Genomic DNA, 19,262 nt, shown 5'->3' with positions numbered 1-19,262 from the left:
CACATTTGTGGCCTGCTGGAGGTCATTTTGCAGGGCTCTGGCAGTGCTCCTCCTGTTCCTTCTTGCACAAAGGCGGAGGTAGCGGTCCTGCTGCTGGGTTGTTGCCCTCCTACGGCCTCCTCCACGTCTCCTGGTGTACTGGCCTGTCCCCTGGTAGCGCCTCCAGCCTCTGGACACTACGCTGACAGACACAGCAAACCTTCTTGCCACAGCTCGCATTGATGTGCCATCCTGGATGAGCTGCACTACCTGAGCCACTTGTGTGGGTTGTAGAGTCCGTCTCATGCTACCACGAGTGTGAAAGCACCACCAACATTCAAAACTGACCAAAACATCAGCCAGACAGCATAGGTTCTGAGAAGTGGTCTGTGGTCCCCACCTGCAGAACCACTCCTTTATTGAGTGTGTCTTGCTAATTGCCAATAATTTCCACCTGTTGTCTATTCCATTTGCACAACAGCAGGTGAAATTGATTGTCAATCAGTGTTGCTTCCTAAGTGGACAGTTTAATTTCACAGAAGTTTGATTTACTTGGAGTTATATTGTGTTATTTGAGTGTTCCCTTTATTTTTTTGAGCAGTGTATATATATATATATATATATATATATATATATATATATATATATATATATATATATACACACACACATACACACACATACACACACATACACACATTACATGTCCTCTAAGAAGTAAAGATCCTGTATTTAAAATATTCAGTACAATATTCAGTTTAAATTATTTAATATCTGATAAACTGAGCCTGGGTCAGTGTCTGATCAACAACTGTTGTAAACGTTCGTTTTACTGCCAAGTTGGTATATAACCAGATACTGCAGAAAGAGGGGATTTATTTCTGACATGATCCTCACAATAGAGATTTCTATTTTAAGGCTTTCACAGCGAGTCTGGTTTTAACATACGAAAAACAGGCACGTCAGAATTAGAAAATGAACGCATGTAAATGAATGGCGTCTTTCACATCCAGTCCGGCCAGGACCTTTACACGGACACGTGAATCCGTCGTAGCACGCACTTCACGCCTGTACCTGCGTGCCCAAATTTCGGATAACTCAGCGCTTTTGCGTGCGCTTACCGCATGGGTTGTGCACGACTACAAAGAGATTTTATTTATGTTCAGATTAAAATTATAAACTAACCGCTGCACGGCGGGGTGGTGTTCTCAGAGATGGGAGAACAGGTTTGATGTATGTCCACCTTTAGCTGTGACTTTACGGCCACATTGATTATAAATCGGATAACCATCCTCGGGTGTGTTCGGCGGGTATCCGAAATAGTCCCACACTGCTGATTTTAGTTTAGCCTTTTTTTAGGCGGACGGAGATTTGTTTAGTCTGATGCACTTTCTGCTGTTCTCACCGCTGTGTACTGAATAGCTGAAGCGGAGCAGAGTTGCGCATGCGCGGGTGAGTTTCTCCGCTGGCTTGCGTTTTACCGGTAATAAGCAAACACACACGGTATGATAACCGTGCATTTTAATACCATGGTATACCGTGAAACCGGTTACCGCTGCAACCCTACTGGACACTGATGAAAAATGATCAAATCATTTTTGGTAAAGACATGTGATTACAAAGTTGTAAAGGCTACAGCAAAGAATCATATGCCTAGGCCACATGTACATGCCCCTAGGAGGCCAATCAACACAATATTTTAATGGGTGATAGGAGACAGTCATATACATGTAGTGTATATAGTGTGTGCAGAATTATTAGGCAAGTTGTTTTAAGAGGATTATTTTTATTATTGAACAACAACTATGTTCTCAAGCAACCCAAAAGACTTAAAGCTTAATATTTTTGGAAGTTGGAGTGCTTTTTTTTTAGTTTGGCTATCTTAGGAGGATATCTGTTTGTGCAGGTAACTATTACTGTGCAGAATTATTAGGCAAATTAATAAAAAACAAATATATACCATCTTACTTGTTTATTTTGACCAATAAAACAAATCAGTGACCAGTGACCACCTTTCTTTACAATGACACTCAAAAGCCTTCCATCCATAGATTCTATCAGTTTCTTGATCTGTTTATGATCAATATTGCGTGCAGCAGCCACCACAGCCTCCCAGACACTGTTCAGAAAAGTGTATTGTTTTCACTCCCTGTAGATCTCACATTTTATGAGGGACCACATGTTCTCTATGGGGTTAAGATCAGGTGAACAAGGGGGCCATGTTATAATTTTTCTTCTTTTAGACCTTTACTGGCCAGCCACGCAGTGGAGTATTTGGATGCATGTGATAGAGCAGTCCTGCATGTAAATCATGTTTTGTTTTGTTTTTTAACGATACTGACTTCTTCCTGTACCACTGCTTGAAGGTGTCTTTCAGAAACTGGCAGTAGGTCTGGGAGTTAAGCTTCACTCCATCCTCAACCTAAAAAGGTCCAGCCATGTTCCTGAGTATCCCACACCTTGTGCTTTATGATACTCCAGTAATGTTGCAGCTCTGAAATATGGCAAAACTGATGGCAAATGGCATCTTGGCAGCTTCATGCTTGATTTTCTTCACTTCATGGGCAGTTATTTTGCGCCTTTTTTTTCAACACGCTTCTTGCGACCCTGTTGGCTATTTGCCATGAAACGCTTGATTGTTGGGTGATCACGCTTTAAAAGTTTGGCAATTTCAAGACTGCTGCACCCCTTTTGCAGTATATCTCACAATTCTGTCAAATCTCTCTTCTGACCCATTTTGCCAAAGGAAAGGAAGTTGCCTAATAATTAAGCACACCTTATATAAGGTACTGATGTCATTAGACCACACCCCTTCTCATTACAGAGGTGCACATCATCTGATTTACTTAAATGGTAGTTGGCTTTCAAGCCTAAACAGCTTGGAGTAGGATAACATGTATAAAAAGGATGATGTGATCAAAATACTCATTTGCCTAATAATTCTGCACACAGTGTATGTTTCGTCCTGATTGGTGAATGTTTAGTCTGTCAAAAGCTTGCTGGAAACTAGGCCAATAGCGACCACAAAAATTTACATATCAAATATTCCTTCAATATTCCATTAGGACATAGGCCCAAGATGATAACTGCCAATTAGGAGGTTGATAGCTTGTATGGTTCTTGAAAAAACAGATTTCTAGCATTGGCTCTACCCCTTGGGGGCGTATGTCTACATAGATTGACAAGGTACCTAAGAATCATGTTATGATCAGAGGTCTGAAGTATCAGCATTAATGTCAGCTTAGGCTTTCAAAAGTTATGGCTGTGCCACGGTAAGACTGCTTTTCTAAAACCCAAAGGCATTTATTCATTAGTGCATAAAAAATACAGAAACAGAATACACAACCAGTCATAGTTCAACATTTAACATATAGACATAGGAAATAATCAAGTTAGTCAAAAGGGAGGTCATACACAAAAGAGAAGAGGTGAGTCTTAAGAATAGATTTGAATATAGAAATTGAGGAAGATGTTTGATCATATGCCAGGTGATAATTAGTTTCAATAGTCAAGTGTACTGGAAACAAATGCATAAATGAGGTGCGTAGGAGCAGACAGAGAGATCTTTGGTATCTTTTGCACAGGTGGAAGAATGCAGTTTTCACCATGGAGTTAAAGTGGGCTGTAAATGAGAGAGTGAGATCGAGGACACTCAGATTCCAGTGGGTGAGATCTGTACATCATTGTTCAAATAGGGAAATTCAAAATTTTGCTTCATCTAGTTTTTGATCTCTAACAGACAGTTTTTCATATGTACAATGGGGAAATCATTAACTAAACTGGTACTGAGGTTGATCTGGGTATCATCCGCATGACAATGAAAATTCTTGTTAAATGATACAATATGTATCAGAGAGGAAGGATGTATGTGATTAAATGAAAAAGGTCCAAGGACTGATATTTGTTGGACTCACAGAGGTGGAGACGGTATGACCACAAAGTGTGATAAACTTGTTCGGTCTGTTAAGTAAGACGTAAACCAGTCTAAGGCAGTGCCGGAAATTCCAAGTTCATGTAATTGTGTCAGGAAGATGGAATGATTGATTGCATCACATGTGGCACTTAAGTCCAAGAGCAGGGGAATACTGACGGAACTAGCATCAGCAGCAACCAACAGATCATTTACAAACTATACTAACTGCTGAAAATAAGTATTTGCACACCTGCCAATAAGCAAAAAGTTCTGGCTCTCAAAGACCTGTTAGTCCGCCTCTAAAAAGTCCACCTCCACTCTACTTATTATTCTAAATCAGAAGCACCTGATTGAAGTTGTTAGCTGCATAAAGACAGTGCTCTACACCACACAATCAGTAAGACTCCAACTACTAACATAAACACGAAGATAAACAATCCAAGATGGCCGCCAGTCCAGTCCTTTGTTTGTGTGCTTGTATGTGAAGTCTGTGTTGTACTTCATTTTATTGTTTTAAATAGATAATTTTAGTTACGCAAAGTGTTTCAAAGTAATATACTGACCCTGAGAGGTGAGCTACCCCGAAACTGTGTGGTGAGGACCTGTGATTACAGCTGCCTTTGGACTGCACAGACTCAACTTATCAATCATCTTCCTTGACAGTCAAATTATTATTGACTGTTTGTGCCCTCTCACAGCGGGAAAGGCGATTGGACTGACCTGGCTTCATTGAATGCTTGCTGGACTGGATCCTTACTCAGGTTTGTCTAGTCAGTGTGGAGTATTGTTGCTGCTTTTTTGCACCACTCCTCAAAGTTTGACCCAGAAGTCAACTTTGACTGATTTTGGGTGCTTTTATACTGCTGGGTAAGCAACAGAAGAAGCCGCTCTAGACATTGGATATTTTATTTGTTGTGCATGGTTGCTGGACTTGTGCAACTAATATGGTGGATTCCACTCTGCTGTCTCATGTGTTCTTCGGATATCTTCTGCGTTAAAGCCAGTGTCTTCTTTCATTAAAACAACTGAGCATTCCATGTACTATGGCTTTATCTACAGGCATTAAGCATGTGTTTGCCTGTTTGTACATCATTTTGTAACGAACAGTATGGGTATATTAATATTAATTGTAGAATTTCTTTAGGTATGAACCTTAAATAAAAAGCAACTCACTACCCACTGCCACATCTCACCTTCTAAGGTCGAGGAGGTCTAATAAATATTACACTGAGCCAACCACAATCAGAGTGCAATGCAGCAAGATTTAATAAATGTTGGACCGAGTTATCCACATAAAGACTACACCCTATTTACACAAACCAAACCCCTCCCCCCCTCCACCAAATAAACCCGAAATACGGCGATCTCAGCATCAAACATTATATATCCATACAACAAGTGTGTGTATGTGTGTGTGTGTATGTGTGTGTGTATGTGTACGTGGTCGAGAGAGGCAAGAGAGAGAGAGAGAGTTAGAGAGAGTGACTGGACTAAGCTACTAAATTGTCCCACCGTCGCAAATGTCCATAATCCCTTATTCCGGACGGGAGAGAGAGAAAGAGCGAGAGAAGTCCTGGGTTTACAGCGCGAGAGAGACGCGGTGGCTCTCTTGTTACCCTTAGCTCACCAGATCCGCAAGGAAAGTTGAACGCGCAGGGAAAAAAAGTCCCAAAAGAAGTTCTGCAGCACTGGAGATTAAATTCTACCGCGTTGGGCCAACAACCGACCAAAAAGATTAAAAATACAGCGTGCACGCCTAGAAAACTCCAAAAAATGTTTCTTCAGTGGTTAAATCCCAAACGCTCAAACCATGCCGGCCTCGTCTCTCCCCTTACCATGTCCCAAGTCCCTTGTTTATCCTGGTTACAGCACCTGATTGGCCGAATCGTCCCGTGACGTCGCGAGTGAGGGCATAAGGATGAAAGTTCGCTGGATAAGGAATATTATAATGTACTGTAAAATACTACCTAAATTAGGAATTAGAGGTAAACACAGCACTTCCACATAAAAAAAAAAACATTAAAAAAAAAAGAGAAGAAAAAAAAAACATATAATGTGATGTTATGTTTACTGTACATTTGTCACAATTTGTTGCTCTTGTGGGCCTACTGGACGCAGCATGGTAAAGGACTGCTCATTATCTAACTCTCAAAGCCTCACACACTCTGTGACTAGGGACTTCTGCATCCCTCATCAAGACATTCATCCTTTACATCAGCATAAGCTTTATGACCTACAAATGCAAAGAAGCACATTGCTGTGTCTACAATCTGTGAAAGCCCTAAACGATATCTTTATTATGGGAAAAACCTGTCCAAATTCTTCCGCCAGAGACACTGATTACAAGGTCAATACATGTACTGGGAAACTGAAAAGTGTTATTTTGCTATTGCTGTTGACATCTGGAAATGTGCAGCCTAACCCGGGTCCAATTCAAAATCTACCCACACCAGCAGATCTCAAAAGTAGATCAGGTCTTGGAATGCTGCACTTAAACGTTAGAAGTCTTCTCCCTAAAATGGATATGATTAAGCTTTGGGCTGTTACAACAAACACAGATATAATGGTCATTTCTGAAACATGGTTGAAAAAATCTGTACCTGATGATCTGATTTCAATTGAGGGCTATAATGTCTATAGATCGGATAGAGTTGGTAAAGGTGGAGGAGTTGCAATCTACATCAAGTCTAAATTTTGTAGCTCCATGCTTTAATCAATAACCAAAGCCAAACAGTTTGAGATACTTGCTGTAAAAATACATCTTTCTGAAGGCGTCAACCTCACTGTTGTTGGCTGTTACAGACCGCCTTCAGCCATAAAAGAAGCTGTTTCCTCACTTTTAGATGTTCTGTACACTCTCAATGATTCTGAATTTATTCTTATGGGTGATCTGAATTGGGACTGGCTCTCCTCTGCCTCTGATTCCATTAAGGAACTGTGTGATACATTAAATCTAACACAAATTATAAATGCTCCAAAAAGGCTTAACCCAAAAGATCAAAGTAAATCCACATTACTAGATCTTATTTTAACAAAAGCTCCTCACAAATTTACTTCCACAGCAGTGTTTTGTAGCGATGTTAGTGATCATTGTGCCATTGCTTGTGTAAGACATTCCCAGCTACCCAAGTCGAATCCTCGCTATGTTTTTAAAAGGCATTTTAAACATTTTGAGGAACAAGCATTTCTACATGATTTGTATAATAGTGATATAGGGAGAGCTAGTCTAATTCCTGATGTTGAAAATGCCTGGGAATATTTTTATAAATTATTTCTCTCTGTTTGTGATAAGCATGCTCCTATAAAGAAATTCAGGATTTCAGGAAAGAACAATCCCTGGTTTACACAGGAATTTTCAAATTTGTTAAAAGAGCGAAATATCTCCTGGGCCAAGGCAAGATCCACAAATTCCAAAGCTGACTGGACTGCCTTCAGAGCACTGCGAAATAAATGTACAACTCAGACGAGGAAACTTATAGCAGAATACTACTTAAAATGTACTTCGGAAAGTTTTAACAATCCTTCTAAATTCTGGAAGCAAATAAAGTCATTAACTGGTTCTAATTGTAACTCTGTACTTCCTAAGCACATCTAAATCAATTCAGATAAAATTATGTGTAAAGATGATATTGCAAATCATTTAAATGAGCATTTTGTATCAGTTGGTTCTAACAACCAGGCACCGGGTTATCGGAGTTGTGATTTTGTGTTACCCCAATCTCGTAATGATTCTTCAACGGATTTCTTAGTTTTTAGTTCCATCTCTGATGCAGAGGTTTGTAAAGCTTTGAAAGCTATTGATCCAAAAAAGTCACCTGGACCCGACAATCTGGATCCTTATCTGTTAAAGCTAGCAGCAGAACTTATTGCTAAGCCTATAGATCATATTTTTAATCTGAGCCTTCAAACTAACATCATTCCAAAAATATGGAAAACAGCCTATGTTCGCCCCTTATTGAAATGTGGGGACCCCTCAGACTTAAATAATTACCGTCCTATTTCCAAATTATGTATTCTCGCCAAGATTTAAGAATCTTAAGTAAATTGTCAATTGAAACAATTCTTGGCCGACAATAATGTTTTAAGTGAAAATCAATCTGGCTTTAGGTCAGATCACAGTACCATAACAGCAGCTATGTTGGTAACAAATGATATTATGAATGCCTTGGATAGAAAGTAGCATTGTGCTGCTCTATTTGTCGATCTATCCAAGGCATTTGACTCTGTTGACCATGAGCTCCCGCGAGGTAGGCTTAGTGACATTGGCATAGGTGCTAAAACCTTGCCCTGGTTCAGGAGTTATCTCACTGACAGATCTCAGTGTGTATTTACAGAAGGTTATAAATCAAAGGTTCTGGAGATCCCCAAGGGAGTACCTCAAGGTTCAGTTTTAGCTCCTGTATTATTCTCTATTTTTATAAATAACATTGGAAAGAACATGCTTACAGCTAAAGTTCATCTCTATGCAGATGATACAATAGTCTACTCAGTTGCCTCCTCTCTGAGTCAGGCAATTGCTGAGCTACAGGTTGCCTTTCAACAGCTACAGGTCTCACTTAATGATCTAAACTTGGTTCTTAATTCTAAGAAAACCAAATGTATGATATTTTCTAGAGGTCACTCTCAGATCCTAGATTCGGCTGAGATTCACACTATGGGAGGGGACAAAATAGAAAGAGTCCCATCCTATAAGTACTTGAAAGAAATTGAAGGCAAGATTGGGTTTTAATTATCGAAATAGGACCTGCCTGCATTTTGCTGCACGAAAATTACTTGTTCAAGCTACATTTTTAAGTGTTTTAGATTATGGGGACATTATCTATATGCATGCTGACTCCTCCTTACTTCGCCGGTTAGATCCATTGTACCACAGTTCTTTACGTTTTATATCTAATTCATTGTTCCGCACACATCATTGTGTACTTTATGATTTAGTGTCATGGCCTTCTCTGAGCTCGAGGAGACAACACCACTGGTACATTTTTATTTATAAAGCTCTGTTGGGTAAACTTCCTTCCTACTTGTGTAATTTGCTGTCACGTTTTAACAGTTTTTATGATTCTCGCTCTTCCAGAAGGCTGCTTTTGAAGGTCCCCAAAATTAGTTTAGAACTGGGCAAAAAAGATTTCTCCTATTTTGCACCGTGGTCTTGGAATAAACTTCAAAGCAAATTACATCTTAATGATTTGGTCTCCTTCAGTAATTTTAAAACTTTGTTAACAAATTCTGTGACAGAAACATGTAACTGTTATTCCTAAGCTGCATTTGTGTCTGATTTCGAAATTCTATGTAACTGGTTGTTTTTTGTCTATGTTGAATGCCCTTATGTGAACTGTCTGATTGTACTTTGTCTGTAACTGGAAATGGTGTGCCACCTTGGCCAGGTCTCCCTCGAAAAAGAGATATTAATCTCAAGGGATTTCCTGGTTAAATAAAGGTTAAATAAAAAAATAAAAAATAAACATGGCTAAGACCAAAGAGCTCTCCAAAGACACCAGAGACAAAATTGCAGACCTGAACAAGGCTGGAAAGGGCTACGGGGAAATTGCCAAGCAGCTTGGTGAAAAAAGATCAACTGTAACGTAGGGTTGCAACGGTATGAGATTTTCACGGTATGATAACCGTCTCAGAAAATACCGCGGTATCACGGTTATCACGGTATCACAGTTTGTTACATATATTATTAAACTGACCCTTAAAGAAATTACAACAAAGGTTTTTTGTTCAATTAACTATTTATTGTAGAAACCTGGAACAACTATATAGATAATGTCTCCTTAAAAAAAATAAACTGTACACCATTAGGTGAAGGAAACCAGGTTTTTCCACTACTCTTAAGGTCATTAAGGGTGTATATAATTATATATATATATATATATATATATATATATATATATATATATATATATATATATATATATACACACACACACACACACACACGTGTCACACATTACATGTCCTCTAAGAAGTAAAGATCCTGTGTTTAAACTATTCAGTACAATTATTTAAGTTTAAATTATTTAATATCTGATAAACTGAGCCTGGGTCAGTGTCTGATCAACAACTGTTGTAAACGTCCGTTTTACTGCCAAGTTGGTATATAACCAGATAGAGGGGATTTATTTCTGAGTCTGGTTTTAACACATGAAAAACAGGCACGTCAGAATTTGAAAATTAACGCATGTAAATGAATGGCGTCTTTCACATCCAGTCCGGCCAGGACCTTTACACGGACACGTGAATCCGTCGTAGCACGCACTTCACGCCTGTACCTGCGTGCCCAAATTTCGGATAACTCAGCGCTTTTGCGTGCGCTTACCGCATGGGTTGTGCACGACTACAAAGAGATTTTATTTATGTTCAGATTAAAATGATAAACTAAACACATACTTTGCGCTGCACGGCGGGGTGGTGTTCTCAGAGATGGGAGAACAGGTTTGACATATGTCCACCTTTAGCTGTGACTTTACGGCCACATTGATTATAAATCGGATAACCATCCTCGGGTGCGTTCGGCGGGTATCCGAAATAGTCCCACACTGCTGATTTTAGTTTAGCCTTTTTTTAGGCGGACGGAGATTTGTTTAGTCTGATGCACTTTCTGCTGTTCTCACCGCTGTGTGCTGAGCAGCTGAAGCGGAGCAGAGTTGCGCATGCGCGGGTGAGTTTATCCGCTGGCTTGCGTTTTACCGGTAATAAGCAAACACACACGGTATGATAACCGTGCATTTTAATACCATGGTATACCGTGAAACCGGTTACCGCTGCAACCCTACTGTAACGATAACTGTAAAGATAACAGCAATTATTCAAAAATGGAAGAAGCTAAACATAACTGTCAATCTACCTGTCAATCTCACCTCGTGGCATATCAGTGATCCTAAGAAAGGTGAGGAATCAGCCCAGAACTACACGGGAGGAGCTGGTCAATAACCTAATGATAGCTGGCACCACAGCTGGTCTCCAAGGTTACTGTGGGTGATACACTAAGACGTCATAGTTTAAAGCAGGGATGGGCAACTTCCATGATGGAGAGGGCCACATTTTTTTCAGCATGACCATTGGAGGGCCACATGACCTCGCACTTCAAATAATTGAATATGAAAAACGCTACAAATGATTTTCAATAAGAACAAATTTTATATGAATTTATATCTGTATGTTTACAGCACCAACATTTATCAACAACTATTTTCTGCATATTAATGCATTTTAATACGGCAAAAGACAAACCGTTTGCTTAAAAAAAGTGCAAAAAGGAAGTCATTCATATCAAAGAACAAAAAGTTTGCTTAAAAAAAGTGCAAAAAGGAAGTCCTTCATATCAAAGAACAAAAAGTTTGCTTAAAAAACTGATTGCAAATACAGTAGTTCCTCTGTGTAAAATAAGTTCATTATAACAAGTCCTTCATAAGCAACAAGGACAAAACATTTGCTTATAAAAGTGCAAAAGGCATTTGAACTCATTTATAACAAAGAACAAAAAAGATTTAAAAACTGATTGCAAATAGCTCATTCAATAATAGCAGAAAACTAGACCACAGAGGCCCAACATTTATTGAAGCTAATGAGAGAGCTGTGGTTTGGCCTGCTGGCTCACAATGGACTGGATGTCAATGTCAATTTTCGTGGTTGTTTGGCAGCGCCCTCTAGCGGTCAAAAGTAGAATTACGGTTTTTTTTTTATTTTTTTATTTATTTTTTTTTATTATGAAATTATGAAATTATTTTTGATCTATTCGCGGGCCGCACTGAGTGATGACGAGGGCCGTGTGCGGCCCCCGGGCCGCCAGTTGCCCATCCCTGGTTTAAAGTCATGCATGGCACGTAAGGTTCTCCTGCCTTAATCAAAACAGGCCCAGCTTAAGTTTGCCCATGACCATTTGGACGATCCAGAGGAGTCATGGGAAAAAGTTCTGTGGTCAGATGAGACCAAAATAGAACTTTTGGTTTTAATTCCACTCGTCGTGTTTGTAGGACAAAGAATGAGGAGTACCATCCCCAAAACACCATCCCTGCTGTGAAACATGGGGGTGGAAGTATCATGCTTTGTTTTCTGCACATGGGACAGGACAACTGCACTGTATTAAGGAGAGGATGACCGGAGCAGTGTATTGCGAAATTTTGGGGAACAACCTTCTCTCAGTTAGAGCACTGAAGATGGGTCGTGACTGGGTCTTCCAACATGAAAATGACCCAAAGCACACAACCAGGATAACCAAGGACTGACTTGGTAAGAAGCATATCAAGGGTCTGGAGTGGCCTAGCCAGTCTCCAGACCTTAACTAGAAAAGCTTTGTTTTTCAGCAACAGCCCAGAAACCTGGCTGATCTGGAGAAGATGCAAAATCCCTGCTGCAGTGTGTGAAAACCTGGTGAAAAACTACAGGAAATTTTTTACTTCTGTAATTGCAGGCAGAGGTCAGGCTACTGTACCAAATATTAACATTAAAGTTCACAGATGTTCAAATGCAGCAGTAACACAAAAAATTATTTAAAAAAATCATACATTGTGAGACCCATGATTTTTAAGTGGAAAAACTTCACATGGTGTTCCCATACTTATTCTCTTCACTGTATTAACATTTGCTACTTTGGTTTCAAATGACTTTTAGAAAGCGTTACATAGTGTTGGAGAGGGGACAAGGGTGTATGTATGTTGAGAAACCGTACAGTTTATACTATGCTGATTATTGATGAGATTGGAGAGGTAAGTTGTCTTAGCAATATGGAGAGCAGCTTTATAAAGAAACATTTGCTGCTAGTAGATGTCAGCATGAACCGTAAACTTAAATCTTTTGTAGAGCCATTCTAGCTGACGGCCAATCTGCTTCACATTACACAGATCTGCAGTGAACCAAGGAGAGGAGGTAGAGAAGGTCACAGTTTTTAGGGGGGCTAATGTGTTCAGCACTTCAGATAGAGCAGAGTTTAGCATTAATGGATGTACTTCAGGAAATGGGGGAGCAGAAGCAACAAAAATGGAAGACAGATGGATTAAGAAGAGGAGGAATAATAAAGCAAAAAAATAAAGTGTCTTACTGAAAGAAATACGTTTTTTGATGAAACAACGGGTGATACGTATATGTGGAAATCACAGAGGGTGAAGACTGAAGAGGCGGCACTCACTTAGATGGGGCAGAGCAGAAATAATCAGGTAGAACAGCTGTACTTATTCGGGATGAAGGGAAGAAAACAAGATTAGAAGCCCAGTCACACAGGGTGTGCGTACACAGCAGAAAAAAAACGTGGTAGAGGAGCTGCGCTCAGCTTCCCACTGGGCTGGTTGGAGCAGTGGAGAAGCCAAGGTAGAACAGCCACACTCTGATAAATGGCCTGCGCTCCTACACTCACTGGGCCGATGTGCACAGCACAGAAGCTGTGGTTGAGCAGTCGCTCTCGGTCTAAGATGCCCTAGAGGGTTTGTATGTCTATAAACATGTTTAATAAAGATATCTTGGCCAAAACAAAGTTAGGCTTAGGCTTCAACCATGAAAAAGCTTGGGCGTGCTTTGCTGTGAAGTAAGACACAGTTTCTTTTTCAACTGCTGCAAATGCAACATCAATAGGCAGTAGAGGGATCATGTGCCTCTTTATAGTTCTGAACAAATATGAATTGCAGATAAGCTTTTTTTACATTTTAACATTTATATTTTACACTCATTGCTATTAAATGATTTAGCTAAAGTGATTATTAAATCTTGATGTGAAAGTTTATTGGAAACACAGACGAAGCCACTTGAATGAAGTGTGTTCCAATAAGTTTGCAGTGTCATAGCTGATTAAGTAGAAGAAAAACTTTAAATGCCTTCTGCACTGGTTTAAATCATGTGTACCGAAGAGTTAAGGCTTCACTGTAACATGTTTACAGCAGCATCAGCCTAATGTGTAAAAGACTAAACTGGGAGCAAAAACAACTTCTTACCACAGCATTTAAGAATGGGCTAAAGCTGTTTCCACATCTACAGTTTATCGCAACACAAGCCACACAGTAGTAAGATCCCAGATATTTATGAACAAGAAAATATCCAAACAATCAAAAAAAATATATACAGGGAATCTTTTGTTGCCATAACCACAGATAGCTGGACCTCCAGGTTTTGGGGGTTGTCTTGTTGCTACCTCTCGTTTTGCTTATGTTTGCCAACTGCGTAGTAGTGCTGTGCGATATGATGATAAATATCGTGGGGACGACAGTGTCTATTGTGCTACTAACCTTCTATCGTCCCTATCGTTTCTACAGTAATTTAATCAATAATTAATGCAAATATATAAAGTAGGCTACGATAAAATGTGTTGGCCTTAGGGTTGGGTTTCTATCATGGTTTTCTATTTTTGCTGAGGATCTTGGACTGATTTTATGTGGTACACGGCGCTCTGTTATGTATTTTTAATTGTTTTGTATTTCGTTTTGATATTTTAGAAGTCGTTAGATTATATTTCTTTTAGCATTTTAAGGTTAGATTAGTTGGTTAGTTTCCTATTTTGTATCTATTTTTCTGTTTTTATTAAATGTTATTAGCTTATTAGCTTTTTAGCTTGTTGCTGCCTTCTTTGGCATTTAGCATACAGAAGGTCTTACTGGTCTTTTCTATAAATGTTGATTTATTCATTTAATAGCTGTATCTAACTATTTTAAGCCAGACAGACACTGTGTGATTTTTTAATCAGTGCGGAAAGCTCATCCGCATGTTTGAATGGATAGTCCTGTAGGAAAACGCACGCGATTCATATGCTGACACTGTAGTCTGACTAGCAGTAGAAGAAGCGTCAAATCCCTGCGATTAATCCACCTGCGGAGCTTTTAAAGTGCGGATGAGATAGTGCTCAGGACAATCTAAACTCTAGTATGCAGAATAATATTATTATTGTTATTAATTTTCCATTCTTTTAATTAGCAGGATACTTTGACTTTTATTTCTCTGCTCGGACACGACCCGAGATTTTCCCATTCCTTTTTTGTGATGTAGTCATCTGTATGAAATAAAAACTGAAACTGAAAGTTCTCCTTATCTGAAACTAATAAAAAAGGTAATTGAAAGAAAAAACTAAAACGAACTGAAATTATAGATTGAATACACTCATATTCGTATATGTTAATTTATCTAGATGTCTGGTTGATTTCTCTGAACTGGCTGCATCGTGCAATGTGCATTGTGGGTTTTGTGTCATTATCTTGCTGCATTATGAAGGATCTCCCAATTAGTTGTATCTTCCTTTATATTTACAGACAAAATGACTCTGTAGACTTCTGAGTTCATTGTAAATCAATAAAGATTAATGAGCCTATCCCAGAAGAAGCCAGACATTATCGCCAACTGTGTTTCACACATGACTTGGTATGTGTGGAATCATGAGCAGAGCCTTTCTTTCTCCTAACTTTAGTCTTTCCATTACATTGGTAAAGGTACATCTTTGTCTCATCAGTCCATAATCAGTCCATAGGCTTATCTCTGTACTTGGAAAATTCCAGCCCAGCCTCACTGTTCCAATACATTTGAAGGGGACAGTACATGTGTTCCTGGAGGCCTAAAATAGAGACCTCCACCTGCCACAGTAGCAATGACGCACCAGACAGATGCGGGTAGCTGTTCTTTAAAACTTTTGTCATGCTGATGCTGCTGAGTGCTTCCACTAGCCCTAGTGATTTTGCACAGACATGCAAAACCAACACAACGAATGCACACAAGATATGTGGGATTGCCATCATATAAACAAAAGCATGGTTAACAGCAAGTGTCTCCAGCCTTAGAAATACAAACTAAAACAAATTCAGCATCAGCCTGAAACAATGAAGAGCCTTGTAAATGAAGATAAACTTGAGTGGGCTGTGATGTGTGTGAACAGAAGCATAATTAAACGGATAACAGAATGATAATATTTTTGTGCATTGACAACCTGTAAACAGCATCACTCTGGTGAAATAGAAAGAGTGATCATTTGAAGTGAGGTCATAGTTAACAGTACATATGAAACAGTACCTGTGCAATATCCTGGAGCCAGAACTTCATCCTGTTTGTATCCATGCTCTCCAACCAACTGCCGGAGTGCCTCTGCAACCAGCCCTTTGTAACTGTAAAACAAGCAAATTTATATCAGTTTTCTCTTTCTGTGGTTCCCTTCTTCCTTCCTTCTTTCTACACATTCATCCACCCAGCCATCCATTTATTTTTAAACATCTATATCCACTTGTTTTGATCCAGTGCAGCAGCCAACCATTCCATTATTTTGGCAGCACCAGGTACCTGCTTATTAAATTCTAATTTAACTCCAATTCCTGGGAGGGGTTAAGGGCTTTCACACTTGGTTCGCTCTCCGTGTCTCCAAAAATGTCCAACACCATATAAGGGACAAGACAACTGCACTTACTGTAGGTCCGCTCAAATTACATTTAAACTTATTCTTTGTTTAAATCCAATATTTCGTTCCTTCTGCTGTCTTTGAAGCGCTAGAGAAAGTCTGTCTAAAACCCTTAATCTAAGCTTAAACTAGCCTTATAACTAAGGTATCCACAGTCATGCACAAAACAGTACATTTTCATTATGAACAGTTTGAAATAAAGGCTTTTGGCGGCAGAGGAAGATATATAATAAAAATTCTCTTATGGTTAACATTGAAGGTATATTTAAGTGTCTTACAATTTCATGAAAATAACAACATCCTGTCTGTGTGAACATCTCCTATAGTTTGCTTTGTCATTTTTATGTTAATATAGGTCTATCAACTATCAAAATGCCCTGCAAAATTGGAAGAGTGCAGTGGTTCTCAGTATTTTAGACAAATTACCATCAATGACCAAAGTAAAACAAAGTAAGACCAAAGTACCTACAAGCTATTTCACAGGAACACATGTAGCACACACATGCTTATACAAAGCAAGCTAGACTTGTAATCCACATTCTTATGTCGGCATATCTTCGCCAATTGTCCTTTTATGTGGCGCTTGCCCATGTTTGCAGTCTGTAAGTTACTATGGTAAGTCGTTTGATTGTTTATTATTTCTGGTTAATAAGGTATTTCTACTGAGAATCTAGTACCAAAACAACAAAAGTGCCAAACAGTGAACTACAGTGCTGACTACCAGTTTAACCATTAACTGTATTGCAGAAACTGCAGTGAACTGTTGTTTTAGGGCCTGAGTAAAACTGATGTTAAAAATAATAAAACTGTAGTTCTGACAGTGAAGGACCTAAGTGTAGCTTACATACTGGTTCTAACAGGTCAACAAACTAAAAACAAACTAATGAAATGTTAGGAAAATTACAGGTGGATTTTAGAACTTTTTTCTGAGGTCATCTAGTGCGCCACCTTGGGATACTTCGAGTACCACCAGTGGTCCCTTTACCAATAAAAAGAACAAATAAAGGGCTTGACAAAATATGTGACTAACTGACAAAATAATCAGCTTTAGTTGCAGTCCTAGTTTGATCTGACCTTCCTGTCATTTCTGCACATAGCCCACACTGCTAAGGCTGAAGATTCAAGATTTTTATTGTCACGCCACAGAGTACATGTGAGTAAAAAACTTGCAGGTGCAGGTTCCCACAATTGTCCAGAGAACAGTATTTACAACATGTAGAATAGTAAAATAAAATAGAATATACAGATGACTTTACAGTATACACAATATACAAAACACACACAATAACAATACACAACATATGACAATAACTTACACTATAGATATACTGACAAATGGTATTGTATGGAAATACGTTTCCATAAGACTGAATATATAATATACAATGCTATTAGGGCTGCAACGATTAGTCGATATAATCGACAATGTCGATTATTTAAATTTGTCAACTACATATATAATTGTCGACTAATTGTTAATTTGTAATAGTACCACATTACACAAAGTTTTGGAGACAGAACCGCAATTGAAGATTAGTAAATGTCTCACTCACACAGTTTACCCTCAACGTAATCTATCTCCAAAACTCAACAGATTACATATTTAGTCACTACATATCAAACATTCAGACATTTAAATACCTTTTAAATCTCATGTTTAGCTGTTTCTATCGTTTTTAGAGAGAGAGGACATGGCAGAAATAATCGTTGACTAATTGACCAATCGAGAAAATAATCATCCGATTAGTCAACTACCAAAATAATCATTATGCAGCCGTAGATGCTATATAGATGTGCAGGTATCTAGAGTGTGTGTGTGTGTGTGTGTGGAAGTGAGGAAATAGTCCAATAGGAGACAGAAAAACTTTGAGTAATGTGCAGGTAAAAAATGAGTTGTGTGATGTACAGGGTGCAGAATGCTGTATGTGGGATGAGTATGGGACAGTCCGGTAGGTACGGTGTAAAGTAAAGCTGCACAATGTTTTGTTCAGACCCAGAGCTTGACGCTGAGCCTCTAGGGAACGATGGTGTTGAATGCTGAACTGTAGTCCACATACGTGTCCTTCTTGACCAGGTGAGAGAGGGCAGGGCCAGGCATCTTCAGTGGATCTGTTCCGCCTGTATGCAAACTGTAGTGGGTCCAGGATGGCAGGCAGTGAGGAACAGATGATATCCCTAACCAGCCTCTCAAAGCATTTGCTTATAATGGAGGTTAGGGCAACAGGTTATCAGTCATTCAGACAGGTAGTGCTGGCACACTTTGGAACTGGAACAATGGTGGCCAGTTTGAAGCAAGCTGGCACAACCTAAAGAGAGAGTGAGGTGTTATAAATGTCTGCATAGACTCTAGCCGATTCCCGGGAATGCCGTATGGACCAGCTGACTTGCTGGGGGACGCGTAGCATGATCTGCCTCGAACTGAGCATAGAAGCAGTTCAGCTCGTTCGGCAGCTCAGCGCTGGTGCTGGTCAGAGTGTGAGAGCCATTTTATCTTTGTTGGAATTATGGCAAATGTCAAAACTGTCAAAACTGCATTTACAACGCTATAAAAGAGATGTTTCACATAATTTCTCTACTAATAATGCAAATACAACCTTAATTCAAATGAAGTTGGGACAAATAAAAACAGAATATGATGATTTGCAAATCCTTTTCAACCTATCAGTAATTGAATAGACTACAAGACAAGATGTTTAATGCTGAAATGGATAAACTTTATTATTCTTTGAAAGTATTTACTCATTTTGAATTTGATGCTGCAACACGTTCCAAAGTAGCTGGGAAAGGTTCATGTTTACCACTGTGTTCCATCACCTTTCTTTTTAACACTCATTAAGCATTTGGGAACTGAGGAAACTAAGTGTTGAAGCTTTGTAGGTGGAATTCTTTCCCATTCTTGCTTGATGTACAGCTTTAGTTGCTCAACAGTGCGGGGTCTCCGTTGTCATATTTAGCACTTCATAGTGCCCACACGTTTTCAATTTGAGACAGTTCTGGACTGCAGGTGAT

The 19,262-nt window shown here is 39.2% G+C and overlaps 1 protein-coding gene across 2 annotated transcripts in view; it reads right to left on the bottom strand.

The window, feature by feature from the left end:
- The window catches only part of fastk (Fas-activated serine/threonine kinase), a 59,884-nt gene that overhangs the window by 21,739 nt on the left and 18,883 nt on the right, over positions 1 to 19,262 (bottom strand). For both annotated transcript variants that reach the window (XM_007241630.4, XM_007241632.4), the window contains exon 7: positions 15,875 to 15,966. In XM_007241630.4, the coding sequence (XP_007241692.2) occupies positions 15,875 to 15,966 (92 nt within the window). The remainder of the gene's footprint in view (positions 1 to 15,874; positions 15,967 to 19,262) is intronic.

This window comes from Astyanax mexicanus, chromosome 8 (genome assembly GCF_023375975.1).
Source record: "Astyanax mexicanus isolate ESR-SI-001 chromosome 8, AstMex3_surface, whole genome shotgun sequence".
NCBI lineage: Eukaryota > Metazoa > Chordata > Actinopteri > Characiformes > Acestrorhamphidae > Astyanax > Astyanax mexicanus.
The sequence above is the reverse complement of the archived record's forward strand: the minus strand, read 5'-3'. Positions and strand labels throughout refer to the sequence as shown.